General features: G+C 43.4%; 1 protein-coding gene across 1 annotated transcript; it reads right to left on the minus strand.

Moving 5' to 3' along the window:
• Window positions 1-2,167: 2,167 nt before the first annotated feature.
• Window positions 2,168-21,095, minus strand: APOH (apolipoprotein H). Its single transcript, XM_045374544.1, has 8 exons — window positions 21,012-21,095; window positions 19,831-20,007; window positions 17,836-17,932; window positions 15,331-15,407; window positions 12,359-12,547; window positions 8,539-8,718; window positions 4,925-5,122; window positions 2,168-2,323 (listed from the first exon to the last, which is right to left on the minus strand). The coding sequence occupies exons 1-8, from the start codon at window positions 21,073-21,075 to the stop codon at window positions 2,268-2,270; spliced, it is 1,038 nt and encodes a 345-aa protein (XP_045230479.1). The 5' UTR covers window positions 21,076-21,095; the 3' UTR covers window positions 2,168-2,267.
• Window positions 21,096-21,613: the final 518 nt, after the last annotated feature.

A 21,613-nucleotide genomic window follows, 5' to 3' on the forward strand; every position in this document is an offset into this window, starting at 1 on the left:
GCTTTGTGCTTTGAGAGGAGGAAACCAGAGCAGATGGTTTTTTGTTTGGCAAAAATCCCTAAATAGGGCTTTTGGTTTAGAAACGGGAAATACCACAGTCTCTCAAACTCCACCTTCAACACACACACACACACACACACACAGAGAGAGAGAGAGAGAGTCTGAAGGAAAGAGTTGGGGAAGAAAACGTAAAATTGGGTTTGTTTGTTTGTTTGAGACAGAGTTTCGCTCTTGTCGCCCAGGCTAGAGTGCAATGGCGCCATTTTGACTCACTGCAACCTCCACCTCCCAGGTTCAAGCAATTCTCCTGCCTCAGCCACCCAAGTAGCTGGGGCTACAGGTGCCTGCCACCACGCCCAGCTAATTTTTTTGTACCTGCCTTGGCCTCCTAAAGTGCTGGGATTACAGGTGTGAGCCACCGCGCCCGGCCGTAAAATTGGTTTTTAAGGTTAAGTAAAGAGAATTTGGAGCTTTTCAATGAAAGCATAGAAGGAAGGGGAGCCACTCTGGTTTCTGTAAAAGGAGGAGGAGCAGAGAAGCATCTTGGAGAAAAGATTCAGTCCACATCACATGGAATTGGGTTAAGTTCTGAGAAAGAGGCATGGGTGGTAAATCCCATGGAGAACACAGATTGTGAAGTGATGGGTAGCACATAGTGCAGATGGCAAAGGGAAATAACTCCAGGACTTTTGTAAAAACAGGGACTAAAGAGTTGGAGCTGTAGCTGGAAAAAAGATGTGAAGTAACAGGGCTTCTTTTTTTAATGGGTGACATTACCATATATCTGTATGCTGATTGAAGTGTTCCAATAGAAAGGAAAAAATAAACATGGATGAGCATTAATTTCAGGAGTAAAATCCTTAAGTAGGAGAGAGAAAATGGGTCCTAGCACATAAAGAGAGGGTTTGTCCTTAGATGTTCATCCATTGTAACCTGACAGAAGGCAGATTCCGTGGTTGTCGACACCGGTAGAATGATGGATTTGGGAGTGGAAAGATTAAAAAAAAAAAAAAAATCTTTTCTATTTTCTCAGTGAAATACGGAGCTAAATTATCAGCTAAGGATGAGGAGAAGGAAGGTAGCTTGAGGAAGGTTGAGAAGAGAAATAGCCACTTTAGAGAGTAAGGGAGTGAACAAATTAGAGAAATATAACAGGATTGTTGGGCAGAGTTAGAGGCCCATGTAAAGTTTGTGTTTATGAATTTAAAATGAGACCTATTGGCACGGTTGTGAGTTCCTCTTTTTCTTCTAGCCACATTCAACTCCTCAGGTGCAGGCATAAGGAAGGCCGATAGCGCCAGCGGTGTTTGGCCAACAAACACTACCGAAGGAGAGAAGGGCAAGGGAGTTGAATATATGCAAAGAAGCAACGTCAATGATGGGCCATGGAATTGTAGTGGATACAGAAAAATTTTTTGGCACTATGTAAACCCAGCATCAAGGATGCAAATTCAGTCCTATTGACCTGGAAGTCCATGCTTACTTCTGTATGGCAAACTTGAAGATGCACAAGAACTATCTGGAAACTTTGTCATAAATGCAGAATTCTGGGTCATTCTTAACAATTCTGGGGCACAACACTTGTTCTTTGGAATAAGCAGATAGGTCATAGTAATGGGGTAGGGGGTCTGTGGCCCATTCTATGAAAAATATTGTATTAAAGGTGTTTTACACCTTTGAAAGTGCTTGAGAGTAGGATTTATTTACTTGTTTATTTATGTATTTATTGAGATGGAGTCTCACTCTATTGCCCAGGCTGGAATGTGGTGGCACAATCTCGGCTCACTGCAACCTCCACCTCCCAGGTTCAAGCAATTCTCCTGCCTCGGTCTCCTGAGTAGCTGGGATTACAGGCCCACATTACCATGCCCAGCTAATTTTTGTATTTTCTGTAGAGACAGGGTTTCACCATGTTGCCCAGGCTGGTCTCGGACTCCTGACCTCAGGTGATCCGCCCACCTCCGCCTCCCAAAGTGCTGGGATTACAGGCGTGAGCCACCGCGCCCAGCCGAGAACAGGACTACACACAGGAAAAGTGGGATACCTAGACAATCGTTTATACTGTCAATTTCACAGCCATAAAATGATGATGTTCCAAATATTTGCATTTCTTAACCAGATGACATAACTAAAAGTACGCTACCGTGAAGAGTAACACTGCAATGGCTGAGGCAATAAATTCAGTAGCTTTATTTTTTAATTTCCATTAGGTTCCTTGGATGAACAAGATACAAGTGTGACATTTTATGTGGAATCTGAAAACCACTTTAGCATGGCTTTACATCGGATGCATCAGTTTTCCAAAAAGCCAGAGAACTGTGTTCTGTTGGGGGAGAAAAAGATAAACATTCTAAGAGAAACAATCATTTCCTAAATGTGGTAAATAGCTAAGCCAAACCAAATACATTTTACAAGTATATAGAATACATGTGATTACGTGAATGAAATCATTTAGTGTGAGGTTTAAGTGATGGGAGAAAACATTAGGGAAATGATAAGACCCTCATTTTCTTTTTCTTTTTCTTTTCTTTCTTTTTTTTTTTTAAGATAGAGTCTCGCCCTGTCGCCCAGGCTGGAGTGCAATGGCACAATCTCAGCTCACTGCAACCTCTGCCTCCCAGGTTCAAGCGATTCTCCTGTCTCAACCTCCTGAGTAGCTGGGACTACAGGCACATGCCACCACGCCTGGCTAATCTTTGTATTTTTAGTGGAGACCGGGTTTCACCATGTTGGCCAGGCTGGCCTCCTGACCTCAAGTGATCTGCCCGCCTCGGCCTCCCGAAGTGCTGGGATTACAGGTGTGAGCCACTGCACCCGGCCAAGACCCTCATTTTCAAGAGATAAAATTAAAGGTTCTATATACAGTGAAGACTTTTCTATAACAGTCAAGATTAAAGGGGAAAAAAACTGTATCAGCCCTTTATAGTACTGCATCTGTCTAAAGACCATAAGGGAGAAGACCCTGAAGAAATATATCAGTAAAGCTAAGACTTTTTCAATTATTCTTTTCTCGTATTTTTTCTACTGATTTTTATTTAAGCTTATTGTATTTTGCCATGTTTTGTATGTAACATCTTGCCGGGGCTCTGCTGTCTTTTGAACAACGGCAATTTATTCAGTGCATTTCTAACTATTTGTAATTAAAATTATGTTCCTCCATGTCATGCATATTTCTAATAATCAAACCAACCCCATGAGGTGGGTATTTTTAATCAGTTATCGTTCCCTTCTCTCCCACTAGCTGAACACTTCTCAGACTCCTCTCTTCTTAGCTTTGTCTGCTCCCTACTGTCCTCTCCCAGCTGCTAAAACAAGATTGTCAATGTTTTTGAAAGATTTCTAAACCTAGAGCCAACAACAGCTTCAGCCTCTGGCTGGTTCTTACTTCCTGGCATCAAAGACATTTAAACCCTAAATCTGAAACCTTAAAAGGTTAGCAGCTCTAAATGCTGGCCATTACACACTTCTTTACCTCACACAAACCTGGTATCATCTTCCTTAAAATATTTTGCTCTAATGGACATTTTGCTCTAATGGATACTTTTCAAACTCTAGGAATTGCTGGAGAAAGGGGGATATATTAGATCTTTAGACCAATTATCACTGCCATGAGTTGTTTTGTAACTTGGGGTGAATTCTTTATAATGTGGGACCAAGATGAGGTAGATATTTTTATTATTCAATATTTGGTTCGTTACTATTCAAGCTCAACTTGGAATTACACAAGATGGCGTAATTCACCTCAGCATTCATTGAATAAAACCACAACCCTGAGTTTTACAGAAAAGAATTGGAAAAGAGGCTGGGCACGTAGCTCACGCCTGTAATTCCAGCACTTTGGGAGCCTGAGACAGGTGGATTGCTTGAGTTCAAGGGTTCAAAACCAGCCTTGGCAACATGGCGTAATCTCTTCTCTAATAAAAATATTAAAAAATAGCCGGACACGGTGGTGTGTGCATGTAATCCCAGCTACTCAGAAGGCTGAGGTGAAAGGATCACTTGAGCCCAGAAAGTCAAGGCTGCAATGAGATGTGATCACACCACTGCACTTCAGCCTGGGTGACGGTGAGACCCTGTCTCAATAATAATAATAATAATTTTAAAAAGGCCAGGCGCGGTTGCTCATGCTTGTAATCCCAGCACTTTGGGAGGCCAAGGCAGGCGAATCACGAGGTCAGGAAATCGAGACCATCCTGGCTAACAGGGTGAAACCCCGTCTCTACTAAAAATACAAAAAAATTAGCCGGGCATGCTGGCAGGTGCCTGTAGTCCCAGCTACTCAGGAGACTGAGGCAGGAGAATAGCGTGAACCCGGGAGGCGGAGCTTGCAGTGAGCAGAGATCGCACCACTGCACTCCAGCCTGGGCGACAGAGTGAGACCCCGTCTCAAAAAAAAAAAAAGAATTGGAAAGGAAAATTCAAGTGGGGACACCATCTGGAGCTCACTGCTTCATATCATTGTTTCTCCCTCTCACCCCCCTTTTTAAAAATCCAGTGGCCAAATTCATCTGTTTTTTGTTCATTTGTTTGTTTGTTTGTGTTTTTGTTTTGAGACAGAGTTTCATTGTATTGCCCAGGCTGGAGTGCAATGATGCGATCTTGGCTCACTGCAACCTCTGCCTCTCAGGTGCAAGCGTTTCTCCTGTCTCAGTCCCCTGAGTAGCTGGGATTACTGATGCCCGGCACCACACCAACTAATTTTTGTATTTTTAATAGAGACAGGGTTTCACCATTTTGGCCAGGCTGCTCTCAAACTCCTGACCTCAGGTGATCCACCCCGCTCAGCCTCCCAAAGTGCTGGGATTACAGGCGTGAGCCACCATGCCTGGCCTCATCTGGTTTTTGACAATCATTATATAACAAGGCTCTGATTATGATGAGGGGCAAGTGGGAGGCCTAGCTAAACATTCCAATGTAGACTTACCCTTGAAGCATTTGGGGACTTCAATAGTGCCGTCTATACACTGGGCATCCTCTGTATAGCTACACTTCTTTTCCTTATTTTTGCAGAAGAAAGAAACTTTATCACCATGCAGCATTCCATTCTTAAATTTTTCCTGAATCTTTACTCTCTCTCCTTGGTACACCACAGTGGCCTTTTTCACAGGTACTTTACAAGATGCTGAAAGAGAGAATACTTGTAATCAGGACTTAAGAGTTCAGGAAGGCCGGGCGCGGTGGCTCAAGCCTGTAATCCCAGCACTTTGGGAGGCCAAGACGGGCGGATCACGAGGTCAGGAGATCGAGACCATCCTGGCTGACACGGTGAAACCCCGTCTCTACTAAAAAATACAAAAAACTAGCCGGGCGAGGTGGCGGGCGCCTGTAGTCCCAGCTACTCGGGAGGCTGAGGCAGGAGAATGACGTGAACTCGGGAGGCGGAGCTTGCAGTGAGCTGAGATCCGGCCACTGCACTCCAGCCTGGGTGGCAGAGCGAGACTCCGTCTCAAAAAAAAAAAAAAAAAAAAAGAGTTCAGGAAATCTTTCTGAAAGAGAGTTTAGCATTTGAAACAGTAGATGAGTACACCTACACAAATTGGTCAAGGCAAGAAAAATCCAAGAATGTACATAGTAAGTAATGGTAATATGATTGCTAATTGTAGTTCTCTATCAATAGAACCATTACTCACAGCTTCCAGGATGGCCTTCTCTTCCCCTACAGTAGCCACAGAAGGTCAGAACAGAAGCATCAGAGCCTTCATTTCAGTGGGAAAAAAAAACCAAAAAACTTCTAACAGATATTGACATTTCATGTAAGCCTACACTGCCCTCTCGGATTGCATTCATTAAGCAGGTGCATCTATCCACTAACCAGCCACTGCAAGTGTTGGCTGATAACAGCTCATAAATACGCTGAAAAATTGCCTTCAGCCATAGGGAAGCCACCTCTCCCTGGAAGTTGTGCAAACCACCCCCATCGCCACCCTCAGGGTCAGGGAAGGGAGCAGCTCAAAGCCAATGACTGACGAGGAAATATGAAAAACAGGTCCCTTGGCCGGGCGCGGTGCCTCTCGCCTGTAATCCCAGCACTTTGGGAGGCCGAGGCAGGCGGATCACAAGGTCAGCAGATCAAGACCATCCTGGCTAACATGGTGAAACCTCATCTCTACTAAAAATACAGAAAATTAGCCGGGCGAGGTGGCGGGCGCCTGTAGTCCCAGCTACTCGGCAGGCTGAGGCAGGAGAATGGCGTGAGCCCGGGGGGCGGAGCTTGCAGTGAGCCGAGATCGGGCCACAGCACTCCAGCCTGGGCGACAGAGCGGGACTCCGTCTCAAAAAAAACAGGTCCCCTTGGGTTTCAGTGGGATTAACTCAAGGGTGGAATTCACACTCCAGAGCTCAGTGGGATCAAACTGAACCTCATTTTAGCAGAGACCACAATTCTTCCTGGCTTGGCAGCATTAGCATCACCAGGGAACTTGGCATAAATGCAAATATTCAGGCCCCCTCCCAGATCTACCAAATCAGAAACTCTGAGAGTGGAGCTCAAAAATCCTGTGTTAAAACAAGCCTTCCAGGCCGGGCGCGGTGGCTCAAGCCTGTAATCCCAGCACTTTGGGAGGCCGAGGCGGGCGGATCACAAGGTCAGGAGATCGAGACCACAGTGAAACCCCGTGTCTACTAAAAATACAAAAAATTAGCCGGGCGCGGTGGCGGGCGCCTGTAGTCCCAGCTACTCAGGAGGCTGAGGCAGGAGAATGGCGGGAACCTGGGAGGCGGAGCTTGCAGTGAGCCGAGATCGCACCACTGCACTCCAGCCTGGGCAACAGCGTGAGACTCCGTCTCAAAAAACAAAAAAAAAAAAAACAAAAACAAAAAAAACAAGCCTTCCAGGTGTTGCTGATCCACAGCGAAGTTTGAGAACCGGTGCCTTACCTTCTCAAATCTGCCTCACTCTTTCTTCTCCTGAGACACTCACTAAATCAACCGTATTCAAATCCCTGTCTCAGGCTCTGCTTCTATGGAACTATAACCTAAGATGCTAGTTATTTGTCATCTTGCCTGCTGCCCCAGAGTTCCTCTTTCTGCTTAAACTGTCCAGCCCATAGCGACCTGAGCAGAGTTCTAATGCTAGGCTGTTCTTTGCTTAAGCATGACACTAATGGGATCAAAGGTAGACACCTAACTCAAAAGGAACCAGCATCTCCAGGAAAAGATGCCAGTTGGTGATGAATCCTTTAACTGAGAGGGTCTGGTGTATATCAAGCCATGTTCAAGATGAATAAGCAGAGAGACAGAGATGGGAGAGGACATTGAGATATGGAAAAAGTAGGAATAGTTCCTGCCTTTCAGTTCCAATCTTCAAGAGTATCAGTTGTATTTCATTTCCTCATCTTCAATACCCACGTGATCGACTTGCCTGTTGCCTCCTTATAATATCCCCAATTTCCTTGAACTCGAATGTGTGGTTGGTTTTTGCAATGAGAAGAGCCTTGGCTAGGCAGAGCACAAAAAGAGGTGGGCATGGTGGCTCACATCTGTAATCACTCGAACCTGGGAGGTGAAGGCTGCAGTGAACTGAGATTCCACCATTACACTCCAGCTAGGCAACAGAGTGAGACTCCGTCTCAAAAAAAAAAAAAAAAAAAAAAAAAAAAAAAAAAAGAATCCATGTGTCTACAATAATACTAAAAAATGGTGGACAGAAGAAAAGCTCTTCTCTATAGAAGCTGAGGCAGGTCAGGAGTTCACCTGAGGTCAGGACTTCAAAATCAGCCTGGCCAACATGGCAAAGCCCCGTCTCTATTAAAAATACAAAAATTAGCCAGGCGTGGTGGTGGGCACCTGTAATCCCAGCTACTCGGGAGGCCGAGGTAGGAGAATCGCCTGAACCTGGGAGGCAGAGGTTGCAGTGAGCCGAGATTGTGCCAATGCATTCCAGCCTGGGTGACAGAACAAGACTCCATCTCAAATAAATAAATAAATAAATAAAAGATGCTCAGAGGCAAAGACTTAAAAGCAAATAAAGAAAGCCCACATTGGCCGGGCGCAGTGGCTCAAGCCTGTAATCCCAGCACTTTGGGAGGCCGAGACGGGCGGATCACGAGGTCAGGAGATCAAAATCATCCTGGCTAACACGGTAAAACCCCGTCTCTACTAAAAAATACGAAAAACTAGCCAGGCGAGGTGTCGGGTGCCTGGAGTCCCAGCTACTCGGGAGGCTGAGGCAGGAGAATGGCATGAAACCGGGAGGCGGAGCTTGCAGTGAGCCGAGATTGCGCCACTGCACTCCAGGCTGGGTGACAGAGTGAGACTCCGTCTCAAAAAAAAAAAAAAAAAAAAAGAAAGCCCACACGATCTCCCACCATATCACCAATGCTTACAAAGGATCTGTTTATTTCATCCTGTTTAAAGTCAAGCATGCTTCCTAAGCATGAGGCTTCCCCAGGTACATGTGAGTCCTGAAGTCACCTGCCAGCAGTTTCCTAGCAAGTCTGAGCAACAAGTGGAAAAGTATTGGAACAAGAAAATAGCAAGTAAAGGTGACCCACTGTATCAATTCAGAGATCTTATAGGACCTTGCCTATATTTCCATACCTTTACAACTTGGCATGGCAGACCAGTTTCCCAGTTTGGTACATTCTATTTCTTCTGGGCCATCCAGGGAATATCCATCATGGCAGCCAAATGTGGCTTTATCCTTGTAATAAAGTACTGGTTTTGCAGGATAGTTCACAAATCCATTGTCTGGTCTTAATGGGAATGGGCATTTTACTTCTAAAACATTTATTCAATAAGACATATTAGTAATAAATAGTAGTGCTATCCAATAGTCATGAAATAGTCACATTCTTGTCTCTGTCACACCACTGAATCACTGGGTGTTCCTGCAACTGGAAGCAACTTATAGTTACCTTGTGCTTAATTCTGTCCCCATTCCTCTTATATTCATGGTACCCTGGATATTAAAAAAGAAACAACCACACTTTGAAAGTAAATTAATGAGACTTCACTAAGTTCTCCGGGTTTTCACATATAATCATAAGGTATTATTTACTGCAAACGTCATCTTTACACAGTCTAAGATGGTGGGTTTGAAAGAAGAAAAGCAAAGTCTATTTCTAACAAACCATAAAATTAAAATGTAAAGACTGAACCCTCCCCCCATACACACTTAGTACACCATTATTTGGCTTTAAAATAGTAAATCTTATTGTTATTCAATTCAGAGTATGCAAGAAGCCATCATGAAATATGTCAGAGAAAAATGGTGCTGCTTCCTGGCCTCCTTAAGATCTTCAACAGTAGAGGCCCAAACCCACATCCTTATGAGCTGCAGTGCGAGAAAAGCAAAGCTGGAGCCAGGAGCACAATATTCTCAGAGGTAGTTTAAGGAGGTAATTAAGCGTACAAACTCCAGAGTCAGACTGCTTGGCTCAATTTTGGTTCTGCCACACATTAAATAAAAAAGAATTCATGTGGCCAGGCACAGTGGCTCACTTCGGTAATCCCAGCACTTTGGGAGGCTGAGGTAGATGCATCACTTGAGGTCAGGAGTTAGAGACCAGCCTGGCCAACATGACAAAATTCCATCTCTACTAACAAAAATTAGCCGGGTGTGGTGGCATGCGCCTGTAATCCCAGCTACTCAGGAGGCTGAGGCAGGAGAATCACTCAAACCCTGGGGGTGAAGGTTGCAGTGAGCTGAGATTGCACCATTACACTCCAGCCTGGGCAACAGAGTGAGACTCAAAAAAAGAAAAAAAAAAAGAATCCATGTGTCTATAATAATACTAAAAAATGGTGGATGGAGGGAAAGCTCTTCTCTATAGAGGGAAGCCGGTGAATAAATGTAGAAGGAAAGATAGAATTAGAAAGTCACCATTTTCAGCCACCAATGTCATAATTGACAGATTCAAGGATCACCGTTGGATTCTACGATGACTGCCCAACAGTGGATATTCGCATGGTTTCAAAGCATCACCCACAGGTTGCTTACTAATTCCAAGGAAAAAGCAGTGCCTTTACCAAAAGATGATCTAGGGCACCTCACCTAAGGATCAAGCTAAGCATGGCCAATGGTGAAACAGCTGACACTATGTGCCTCCTGATGTCCTGATGCGACAGAATGTATTCTTTTTTTTTTTTTTTTTTTGAGATGGAGTCGCACTCTGTCACCCAGGCTGGAGTGCAGTGGCACAATCTCAGCTCACTGCAACCTCCGCCTCCTGGGTTCCAGTGATTCCCCTGCCTCAGCCTCTTGAGCAGCTGGGATTACAGGCGCCCACCACCACGCCCGGCTAATTTTTCTATTTTTAGTACAGACAGGGAGGGTTTCACCATATTGGCCAGGCTGGTCTCGAACTCCTGACCCCGTGATCCACCTGACCTGCCTCGGCCTCCCAAAGTACAGAATGTATTCTTAACAATAATATTTAACATGAATCTAATCATGAGGTAATAACCAATCAAGTTCACATTACAGAACATTCTAAAAGACAACTAGCCTGTACTCTTCAAAAATGTCAATGAAAGACAACAAAAGACACAAGGGCTTATTCTTAATTACAGAAGACTAGGCTCACACCTGTAATCCCAGCAGTTTGGGAGTCCAAGGCGGGTGGATCATTTTAGTTCAGGATTTTGAGACCAGCCTGGCCAACATGGTGAAACCCATCTCTACGAAAAATAAAAAAATTAGCTGGGCGTGATGGCAGGCACCTATAATCCCAGCTACGTGGGAGGCTGAGGCAGGAGAATTGCTCGAACCTGGAAAGTAGAGGTTGCAGTGAGCCGAAATCGCACCACTGCACTCCAGCCTGGGTGACAGAGCGAGACAGCATTTCAAAATAATAATAATAATTATTATAGGAGACTAGAGAGACATGACAACTAAAGATGTGATTCTTGATTAGATCCTGCATAAAACAAAATTCATGTATAAGAGATACTTCTGGGTCAACTGGGAAAATTTGCATCTGAGATAAATGTTGCATGATATTGTTGTTAATTGTTTATGTTATCAGAATTGTTTGGATTATTATTGTTAATAATCCAAAACATATTAAGTGATGATATAAAATGTCCTTGTTCTTAGTATATTCATGCCGAAGTCTTTATGGGCAAGTGTCATAATATATACAACTTATTTTCAGATGATGCAAGAAATAAAAAGGATCTTTCTATGGAGAAACAGAGAGAAAAATGTCACAACATATTAACAGTTGATACGTCTAGGTGAAATACTGAAAAAAAAAAAAAAAAAGGAACCTACTTTTTAGGATTTGGGAGAATAAAGTCAGATGACACATATGTAGCAGGAGACCAGTGCCTGGCCCATAGTTGAGTGCCCAGAAGGGTGCAAGTTACTACTGTTGTTGGTAGCTTCTCCATGCTGAAAATCACTTATGTTTTGACTCATTCACTGGATATCTGTAATATCTACCACTGGATAAGTTAATAGTCATGAGAATAACTCTTGGCCGGGAGCAGGGGTTCACACCCGTAATCCCAGTACTTTGAGGGGCCAACACAGGCAGATCACTTGAGGTCAGGCATTTCAGACCAGCCTGATGATCAGGGTGAAACTCCATCTCTACTAAAAATACAAAAATTAGCCGGGAGTGGTGGCGGGCACCTGTAGTCCCAGCTACTCGGGAGGCTGAGGCATGAGAATCGCTTGAACCTAGGAGGTGGAGGTCGCAGTGAGCCAAAATTGCCCCACTACACTCCAGCCTGGGTGACAGAGTGAGACTCTATCTCAAAAATAAACAAAACAAAACAAACAACCAAAAAAAACTCTTTATGCACATGATAAACTCTGTAATTTATCTGTTATGCAACTGACAAACTTAAAGATAGTAATGACAGGTCAAGTTAAAGGAGAAAGAATTTCCATAATTTCTTAAAAATCAAATATGTCTGTGATTCTTAAACTTGAGTAGAGATTTTTAAAATGTATAACAATCAGACTGCAACCCAGGCATTACCTTCATCTCTTAGGACTCTCCAATTTAACCCACGAACTTCACCCAGAAAAGAACTTTACCAGACTCGCTGAAATGTTCAGCTGTCCACGGAGACATCCTGCCTTTCGTGCCTCCCCCATGTGAGGTATGCCTTCTCCTCATTCTCTACTCCTCCTCCAAGGCCTATTTCAAAGGTCACCACCTATGGGAAGCTGTCCCAGGCAGCTCCAGACAGTTAACTGCATTATTTGTAATTCCCTTGGGTCAGAAGCCAGGTCTCATTCACCTGGAATCCCCAGTGCCCAGCACACTGCCTGGCATATGGTAGATGCTCAACAAACAGCCGTTGAATGAGTTCATTGGAAACATTCCATGAGAGTCAGAATTTTCAATACCTTTCACAAATGGGATCTTGCCCTACCATACATATTTTGTCTTATTGCACTTACCCCTGCATTCTGGTAATTTAGTCCAATTTCCATGGGTTGTGCAGGTAATTGTATCATTTCCAAACATCGCATGTTGTGGCAAACATTCAAAAACTGCTGTGTCCTGATAGAACGAATTGTTTCCAGCTGATGGCTTATAAACACGAAGTGTTGCAAACATAGGTACGGATGGTGGAGGGCAGGTGATGGCTAGGAAAAGAAAGAACTATCATTTCTATGAAAATAGTTAAGGCTTTTAAATATACTCTTTCCATAAAGAAAAAAAAAAACTCTAAGGATAAACTTGAGAAAATGCAAACTGATCAAATTACCAGGGTAAAAATAGTCAATTGTGGATGTGTAATAGGAAAACATGACCTGCCAGGCACGGCAGCTCACGCCTTTAATCCCAACACTTTGGGAGGCTGAGGCGGGCAGATCACTTGAGGTCAGGAATTTCAGACCAGCCTGGCCAACATGGTGAAACCCTGCCTCTACCAGAAATACAAAAATGAGCCAGGCATGGAGGTGTGTGCCTGTGGTCCCAGCTACTCCAGAGGCTGAGGCAGGAGAATCACTTGAACCTGGGAGGCTGAGGTTGCAGTGAGCCAAAATCGCACCACTGCACTCCAGCCTGGGAAACAAAGAGAGACTCTGTCTCAGAAAAAAAAGAAAGAAAGAAAGAAAAATAAAGAAAAAAGAAAAGAAAATATGACCCTCAAATCAGATGTCCAAACCAGTCAAAACACCAAAAAATTAAGGAAATTTAAGTCTTGCCACCAATAATTTGTCTTTTGCAACAACGCAAAGGTTAGGTTTTATAAAATCTTTTATTCAAATACTACCTTGGAAGATGCTTCTGGAAGGCAGAATTTGTCCCTCAGTGCTGAGGGACCATCCTAAAATAATGGCTGATGACAGCAACTTTGTACATAGTTGTTTGGGAATGAATTCCATTACCAGTTCAGTCTGTTTCTCTTGAATACCTCCCTGCTTTTGGACTCTTGGTATGGATGGAGCTTACCCAAGTAGCTTCAGGAACCCAGAGAGATAGTAGTGGCTTGTCACCCTGACCTGAGTACTATGGAGCTTCAGCAAGTTATACTAGCATGAAAGAAGATGGTGTTGACCAAAATATGATTTACTTTGAATTCTCTGGATCCCTGCTGCTCAAAGTGTGGTCCAGGGGCTAGCAGCACAGGCATAGCCTGGGAAGATAACTTGTTAGAAATACAGAAGCTCAGACCCCACCACAGGTGCCTGAATCAGAATCTATATTTTAACAAGATGCCCAGAAGATTCATATGTACATTCAAGTATGAGAAATACTCATTTACATTAGATTAAAGCTAAAGTAGTCTTTCTCTCTATAACCCTTTTGGAAAGTTAGTTTATGGCTAGGCACCGTGGCTCACGCCTGTCATCCAGAGCTCTGAGAGGCTGAGGCAGGAAGGTTGCTTGAAACCCAGAGTTCAAGACCAGTCTGGGCAACAAAGCAAGACCCTGTTTCCACAAAAATTTTTTTAAATTAGCCAGATCTGGTGGTGCTCATCTACAATTTCAGCTGCTCAGGAGACTGAAAGGATCACTTGGCCCCATGAGTTCGAAGTTACAGTGAGCTGTGATCACACAACTGCACTCCACCCTGGGCAACTGAGCAAGACCCTGTCTCTAAATAAAGAAGCAAATTTACATAATCAGTATAAATCTGTTTTAAATGAAAACTATAGGAACCATGGTGATTCCTACTGCTGAGTGAAAATTTTTACTTAATGTATCCCTTAAAAACTTTCGTTTTTGTTTGTTCAGGTTTTCGTAAACAATTATTTATTTGAAATTGCTTTACTTTCCACTTGTTTGTTTGTATGTTTGTTTGTTTTTTGAGGAGGAGGAGTTGTTTCACTCTTGTTGCCCAGGCTGGAGTGCAATGGCGCGATCTGGGTTCACCACCACAACCTCTGCCTTCTGGGTTCAAGTGATTCTCTTGCCTCAGCCTCCCAACTGGCTGGGATTACAGGCATGTGCCACCACGCCCAGTTAATTTTATATTTTTTAGTAGAGACAGAGTATCTCCATGTTGGTCAGGCTGGTCTTGAACTCCTGACCTCAGGTGATCCACCCTCCTCGAACTCCCAAAGTGCTGGGATTACAGGCATGAGCCACTGCACCCAGCCTCCACTTGCTTTTGCTAAGGACAGACGTACTGACATGTTGAAGAACTATAACTAGTATTGTAATGCCTGGGTCTCCTGGTCAAAGATGTATAAATCACAAGTTGGGGAACATAAGAATGTCCTTCCCTACATAAGCAAAGCCCAGAGATGACTCTGACAGCTTGGCTGAGGGTCCTCTGAAAAAACATCACTGCTTTTTAGAAGAATGCCAGTCAGCTCCTAGAATGCAAGCCCCTTTGATGGGCTCTTAGCTTACTGTGAGGGTGACTTTCCTCTGCGTCTCGCTTGTCACTAGGCTTACTCTCTGAAGGCAGAGCTGTCTCCTTTGTCCTTGCAGCCTCAGTGCTAACAAGAGGATCCAGCATACAGTAGATCCTCAATTCGTGTTTCCTGAATAAGTGAATAAATGAATGAAGTTCCAGAGTGGGAGGAAGATGTTTGTTTGATCTCACTGTTTGCAGAAGTTCCCTTAGTTAAGTGGTGACAGTCCCTGATAGACCAATGCCACACATATCCAAGCCTCTTCCAAAGCACTATGAGAGCATTGGAGTCAACACACCCAGCAAAAACTGGCTTGGATAGAGTAATGACCACCAGGTAGAGAATACAGAATGTGTTTATGCATAAAATGCTTCCCTTCTGTCATTCCAAAGTGGTTGTTTCATCTTCTACAGCAAGATACCAGGACGAATATCCCCCACAAGGGTGACCATTCATCTCATTGAGCTGCGACTGAAGAGGCTGCAGATGTGAGACTTTCAGTGCTAAAACCAGGAAGGTTCTGGGCAAACCAGCTGATCACCCTCCCCATAGACTTACGAGCACAGACAGGAATCCCTGGGCTCCATTGTCCTTCCTCAGTGCACTTGGCAGAATTAGCGCCATTCAGATAAAACCTGCAAAAGGAAAATTCAATCTATCAAGGAGTAAAATAATCCATCACTGACATCTCAAATATCTTCTCCATTGAGCATTGCTTCATATTAATGCTATTGACTTCTTTTCCATTGTGTAATGCTCTCTTCCTGACGATCTTAGCACTCATCTATGGCTCATGGAGTCTCCCAACCAATGATGCAGGTGAATCACTACAGGGTTCCACAGCTGGTGAGTGGAGAAGCCAAATCCCTAAGTCCCTCATCTTTAGAGAGTTGGCCAAGATTACTGCTTCTTATATAAAGCAAAGAACCATCTCTTTTTCAGGATGACAAAAGTGAACCAAACTGAGTAATCTTCACTGTTCATTTTCTTACAGTCTACTGACACCAGTGAATAAAAACAATTGTAGTCTATTTGCAATGAAAATATAACATTCTGACTGGGTACTTTGGCTGATGCCTGTAATCCCAGCACTTTGGGAGGCCAAGATGGGCGGATCACTTGAGCCCAAGAGTTTGAGTCTGGGCAATGTGGCAAAGCCCCAGTTTCTACAAAAGTCACCAGGTCATGGTGGTGTGTGCCTATAGTCCCAGCTACTCGAGAGGTAGAGGTAGAAGGAAGGATTCAAAAGGATTCAACCCAGGAGGTCGAGGCTGCAGTGAGCCATGGTTATGCAACTGCACTCTATCTAGCCTGAGCGACAGAGCAAGATCCTGTTAAAAAAAAAAAAAAAAAAAAGGAAGGAAGGAAGAAGGAAGGAAGGAAGGAAGGAAAGAGAGAGAGAGAGAGAGAAAGAAAGAAAGAAAGAAAGAAAGAAAGGAAGGAAGGAAGGAAGGAAGGAAGGAAGGAAGGAAGGAAGGAAGGAAGGAAAGAAAGAAAGGGAAAGAAAGTGAGAAAGGTGGAAGGAAGGAAGGAAAGAAGGGAGGGAGGAAGGAAGGAAGGGAGGGAGGAAGGAAGGAAGAAAGGGAAAGAAAGTAAGGAAAGAAAGGTGGAAGGAAGGAAGAAAGGAAGGAAGGAAGGAGGGAAGGAGGGAAGGAAGAAAGGAGGGAAGGGAAAAGAGGCAGGATGCCGTGGTGGCTCACACTTGTAATCCCAGCACTTTGGGAGTGTGAGGTGAGTGGATCACAAGGTCAGGAGTTCTAGACCAGCCTGGCAAAGATGGTGAAACCCCGTCTCTACTAAAAATACAAAAATTAGCTGGGTGTGGTGGTGGACGCCTATAATCCCAGCTACTGGGGAGGCTGAGGCAGGAGAATTGCTTGAACCCAGCAGGCAGAGGTTGCAGTGAGCCAAGATCGAGCCACTACATTCCAGCCTGGGCGACAGAGCAAAAAGAAAGGAAAAAAGAGGAGAAAGAAAAAGAAAGAAAGAAAGAGAGAAAGAGAGAAAGAGAGAGAGAGAGAGAGAGAAAGAGAGAAAGAGAGAAAGAGAGAAAGAGAGAGAGAGAGAGAAAGAGAGAGAGAGAGAGAGGGAGGGAGGGAGGGGAGAGAGAGAGAGACAGAAAGAAAGAAAAAGAAAGAGAAAGAAAGAAAGAAAGAAAGAAAGAAAGAAAGAAAGAAAGAAAGAAAGAAAGAAAGAAAGAAAGAAAGAAAGAAAGAAAGAAAGAAAGAAAAAGAAAATGTAACATTCTGTCTTTGAAGCCAGTTTTTTAAAGTCATTTGTTACCAGACCCATTGGTAAACTGGTGTTTCAGATGAAAGGTGTGTATTTCTCTCTCATATGTAGTATTCCTTAACCTCCAATCCCAGTAGAAACTTACCCTAATGGACAGCCAATGCGCTCTCAATAATGTCACAGGGGTGCCTTTGCTCCCTACGAGTCTGTGTCCACCGTACGTGATTGCCTCCTTTTGCTCCCAGATGAGTCTGTAATCCCAGCATTTTGGGAGGCCGAGATGGGTGGATCACTTGAGCCCAAGAGTTTGAGTCTGGGCAATGTGGCAAAGCCCCCAGTGTGTCAAAACCACCATAAGTGATTGCTTCCTGGGGATGTGGTACTGCATTGCATTCTCCATCGTCACACTCCCAACCTTCTCCATAGAATTCTCTTCTATAGACTGTCAGGTTGGTCAATCAAATTAGCCTCATAACTAAAGCCCATGTCTCATTCCTAAAGTATTTTAACCCTATCCAAGATTTGGCCCAGAGATCATATGGAATTATCATCCGGATTCAATTATTTTAATGTACCTCCTCTGATAGGTAATTAATCAGGAGCAGAAGAATCAGATACAGTGGTGACTACGTATTTCATTAGTCGTTATGTTCTCTAATCCTTACCCCACCCTCAACGCTACTGATATTAAAAGCAGGACTAAAATCGATTTGCATGTGGCAAGTCCAACCTAAAGGCTGAAAACAAAATATGGACCAGTCCTGATGTTTAGCTTAAGGATATAAAAATGTGCTCAGTCTGTTAACTGCTTAGTTCCATGAAAATTCTTACCCAGTATTACAAGAAAAATTGATGGTGTTGGGATATTCAAAAGTTGTATAGCGTACTGCTCCATTTTCTAAGATTCCAGCAAAAGGACATACTCTGGCTGTGATATAAAGATTTTAAAAATGTTACTTTTGTTTGGGTTAAAAAAAAATAAAACAGGTAAATTTCTATTTATAAAATTTTTCATTAAATAAATCATATAAATTCATTTTCATCCTTTGGTTCAATAACTTTGCTGGTAACTATTCTAAGAAAGCAATTCAATATAAGACAAGTGATTTACGTGCCAAAGTGTTCATTACACTGTTTCTCCTAATAACGAAATTTGGATGGGCGGGGAGCAGTGGCTCACACCTGTAATCCCGGCACTTTGGGAGGCGGAGGAGGGTGGATCACTTGAGGTCAGGAATTTGAGACCAGCCTGGCCAACACGGTGAAACCCCGTCTCTACTAAAAATACAAAAGTTAGCCAGGCGTGATGGTGGGCACCTGTAGTCCCAGCTACTCTGGAGGCTGAGGCAGAAGAATAACTTGAACCCAGGAGGCAGAGGTTGCAGTGAGCCAAGATGGCACCACTCCACTGGGCAACACAGTGAGACTCCATCTCCAAAAAAAAAAAAATTGGACAGTCTAAGGGTTCACTATCAGGGGACTGTTTTAATTAATCACGGCAAATCAACAGTTGAACTATTATGTAGCCAATAAAATATGAATTGTGAAATTTGTGGAGATATAATTTTTATGATATGCTGATGAAAATAGAAAAATACAAAATTGTATTACTCTCTGCAAAAATGCAAAAATATATGCATGGAAAATTTTTTAAAAATTACATTGTAAGTGTTCCAGAGTTATAGCTGATTTTTTTTTTTTTTTTAACAGAGTCTCACTCTGTTGCCCAGGCTGGAGTGTAGTGGCACAATCTTGGCCCACTACCACCTCTGCCTCCCAGGTTCAAGTGATTCTTCTGCTTCAGCCTCACGATTAGCCGGGACTACAGGCATGTGCCACCATGTCCAGCTAATTTTTGTATTTTTAGTAGAGACGGGGTTTCACCATGTTGGCCAGGCTGGTCTTGAACTCCTGACATCAGGTGCTCCACCCACCTCAGCCTCCCAAAGTGCTGGGATTACAGGCATGAGCCACCGCACCTGGCCCTGACTTAAAGAAAAATTTATCCTAATGATGTTAAAGTGGCTTTTTATTAAAAATTATGTTTAGACTCTTTAAACAAATAGCATAGTAAAATCAACTTGCATGAAGATGCATAACTTTGACAAAGGTCCTGTTCGTATAACCAAAATCACCAGAGCCCAGATAGGTCCATACATCTATTTTTACTGCTTAACTTCTACATATAATTGAATTTACCATAAATTCAATCTGGTTGATTGCATGATACTTAACTGTAAAGAATAATGCTAGCATGATATCATAGAACCATGTTCTGAGAAATAAATAAAAGCAACCATTTACAATAAAGCCATAGTGAGATTTATATGTTTTACATTATATTATTGATGTAATTTAACATACTTTCTTGTATTTTATTACAATATGATATATACATAATGTAGATGAAATTTGTATTCATTTCAGTAACTATTAAGTCTGCTTTCATTTTCAGGTGAAGTCCAAAGATATGAGGATTCCCCAAATTTTGTTTTTCCAAATGTCTCTTTGGCATCAGTTGACGTTTCAAAGCCTCTCCACCAGTCTTTTAACTTCTGTAGTGTTTCTCCTTTTGTCACACCAGATCTCATTTTTAAACCTCCCCTAGTTCCAGGCAATGATCTTCTCCTCTTCTATCAATAGCACCTATTACCCTTACTCTCTTTGCACAGAGAAACTCCCCAAGACCGTCTCATTTCTCTCCAACCTGCCTTTCTACAACGTCTACTGGCCCTCTGCACTCTGAGCACGATGAGGTAGCTTATTCCCCCAAAATACCCAGAATCCAAATGAGGGGAGAGAATGTGAGAGAAGGTGCTGACTTACGTGTACATTTCAGAGTGTTGATGGGCCACATTCCTGTGAGAGGGCAGATAAACCGTCTCATCCCTCCCCGGGACACATAGCCCGGCTTGCAGGAATACGTAATCTCCTCTCCTGGCTCATAGAATGTTTTTAATGGGACCACTATGGAAAAGGGTAAATCATCTGGCTTGGGACAGGCTGAAAGAGGACACAAAGCAGATGGTTAACAAATCTCTATTTGCATTTTAAAGTTCAGCTAAGCCCACAAATGAAAAATGTGTGCACTGTTACCAATTATAAGTATACCGAGTTCCACGCCAAATACCTCATATACACTATCTCATCTAATCCCCTCAACAACCATTTGAAGGAGGTATTATAATTACCCCCATTTTACAAGTCAGTATGCTGAGGCTTAAGTTGGCTACATATCTTACAGAGGAGCTTTACACATAGCAATATTAAAGAATCAGTTTCAATCCAGTCTCTCCAGCACCCACTCTAAAGAGAATTTAGTTATCAGCCGGGTGCGGTGGCTCACACCTGTAATCCCAGCACTTTGGGAGGCCGAGGCGGGTGGATCACGAGGTCAGGAGATCAAGACGATCCTGGCTAACACGGTGAAACCCCGTCTCCACTAAAAATACAAAAATTAGCCGGGCATCATGGCGGGCGCCTGCAGTCCCAGCTACTCGGGAGGCTGAGGCAGGAGAATGGCGGGAACCCGGGAGGCGGAGCTTGCAGTGAGCCGAGATCGCGCCACTGCACTCCAGCCTGCGTGACAGAGCGAGACTCCGTCTCAAAAAAAAAAGAAAAAAAAAAGAATTTAGTTATTGTTATTATTATTATTTTAGACTGAGTTTCACTCTTGTTGCCCAGGCTGGAGTGCAATGGCGGGACCTCGGCTCACTGCAACTTCCGCCTTCCGGGTTCAAGCGATTCTCCCGCCTCAGACTCCCGAGTAGCTGGGACTACAGGCGCCCACCATGATGCCCGGCTAATTTTTGTGTTTTTAGTAGAGACGGTGTTTCACCATGGCCAGGCTCATCCTGACCTCAGGTGATCCACCCGCCTTGGCCTCCCAAAGTGCTGAGATTACAGGCGTGAGCAACCACGCCCGGCCTAGTTATCATTATTGACCCCTGACATATACTAGGGGATTGGATATATTAATTATTTTTTTAAAAGCAAAAAGTACTTACTCCGTCCTGCAATAGCAACATGGCAGAGAAAACTCGAGAACAAGATGAGCACTGGAGAAATCATTGTGGATGATTCACACTGGTACCACCGAAGTGGTTTTCCTCTGCTAAAAAGACAGAGCCAAATATGAAAGCGCTTAAACATTAACCATTTTCTGGTGTACTTTTATCTTTGTAAATAGAAGATAAAGTAGCATGATTTGAATGGAACTCTGAGACCCACATTTTTAATCATTTACTCTCCCTTTGCGTGGCTCTGTTATGAAATCTTTGGGAGATGGTTTCTGTCTTCATAACGTTTTCGTTAATGGCACAAAACAGTTCATTATCGCTTTTGACAGAAACTTGGTGTTTCCTGGGTTGCCTGGACTTCTCATTGTCCATCTTTTGTTTTGTGTATGTTGTAGTTGGAACACCAAAAGATCGAAGCTCCTGTTTCACTCACAGCCTTGGCACATAAACTTTGGACAAACACCTACTCTCCATTCTCTGTCTCCACCTCTAAAATGATGTTCCAGTTTTCAGATGTATAATTATAAAGAACGTCTTCAGGAGGCACTTACAACTTTCATTCCCTAAAAACTGAGTTCAACATCCTCTCT

The sequence above is a fragment of the Macaca fascicularis genome, chromosome 16 (genome assembly GCF_037993035.2).
Source record: "Macaca fascicularis isolate 582-1 chromosome 16, T2T-MFA8v1.1".
NCBI classification, from domain to species: Eukaryota; Metazoa; Chordata; class Mammalia; order Primates; family Cercopithecidae; genus Macaca; species Macaca fascicularis.

What these genes read in the sequence shown, in the direction of transcription:
- APOH (XM_045374544.1), bottom strand. Translation starts at nt 21,075, where the DNA reads ATGATTTCTCCAGTGCTCATCTTGTTCTCGAGTTTTCTCTGCCATGTT. An exon ending in AGGGATTCCTGTCTGTGCTC is followed by an intron (nt 12,548 to 15,330) that starts GTAAGTCTATGG and finishes TTCTTTTCCTAG; the next exon opens with CCATCACCTGCCCTCCACCA. An exon ending in AGTCCCCAAATGCTTCAAGG is followed by an intron (nt 2,324 to 4,924) that starts GTAAGTCTACAT and finishes CTCCCCCAACAG; the next exon opens with AACACAGTTCTCTGGCTTTT.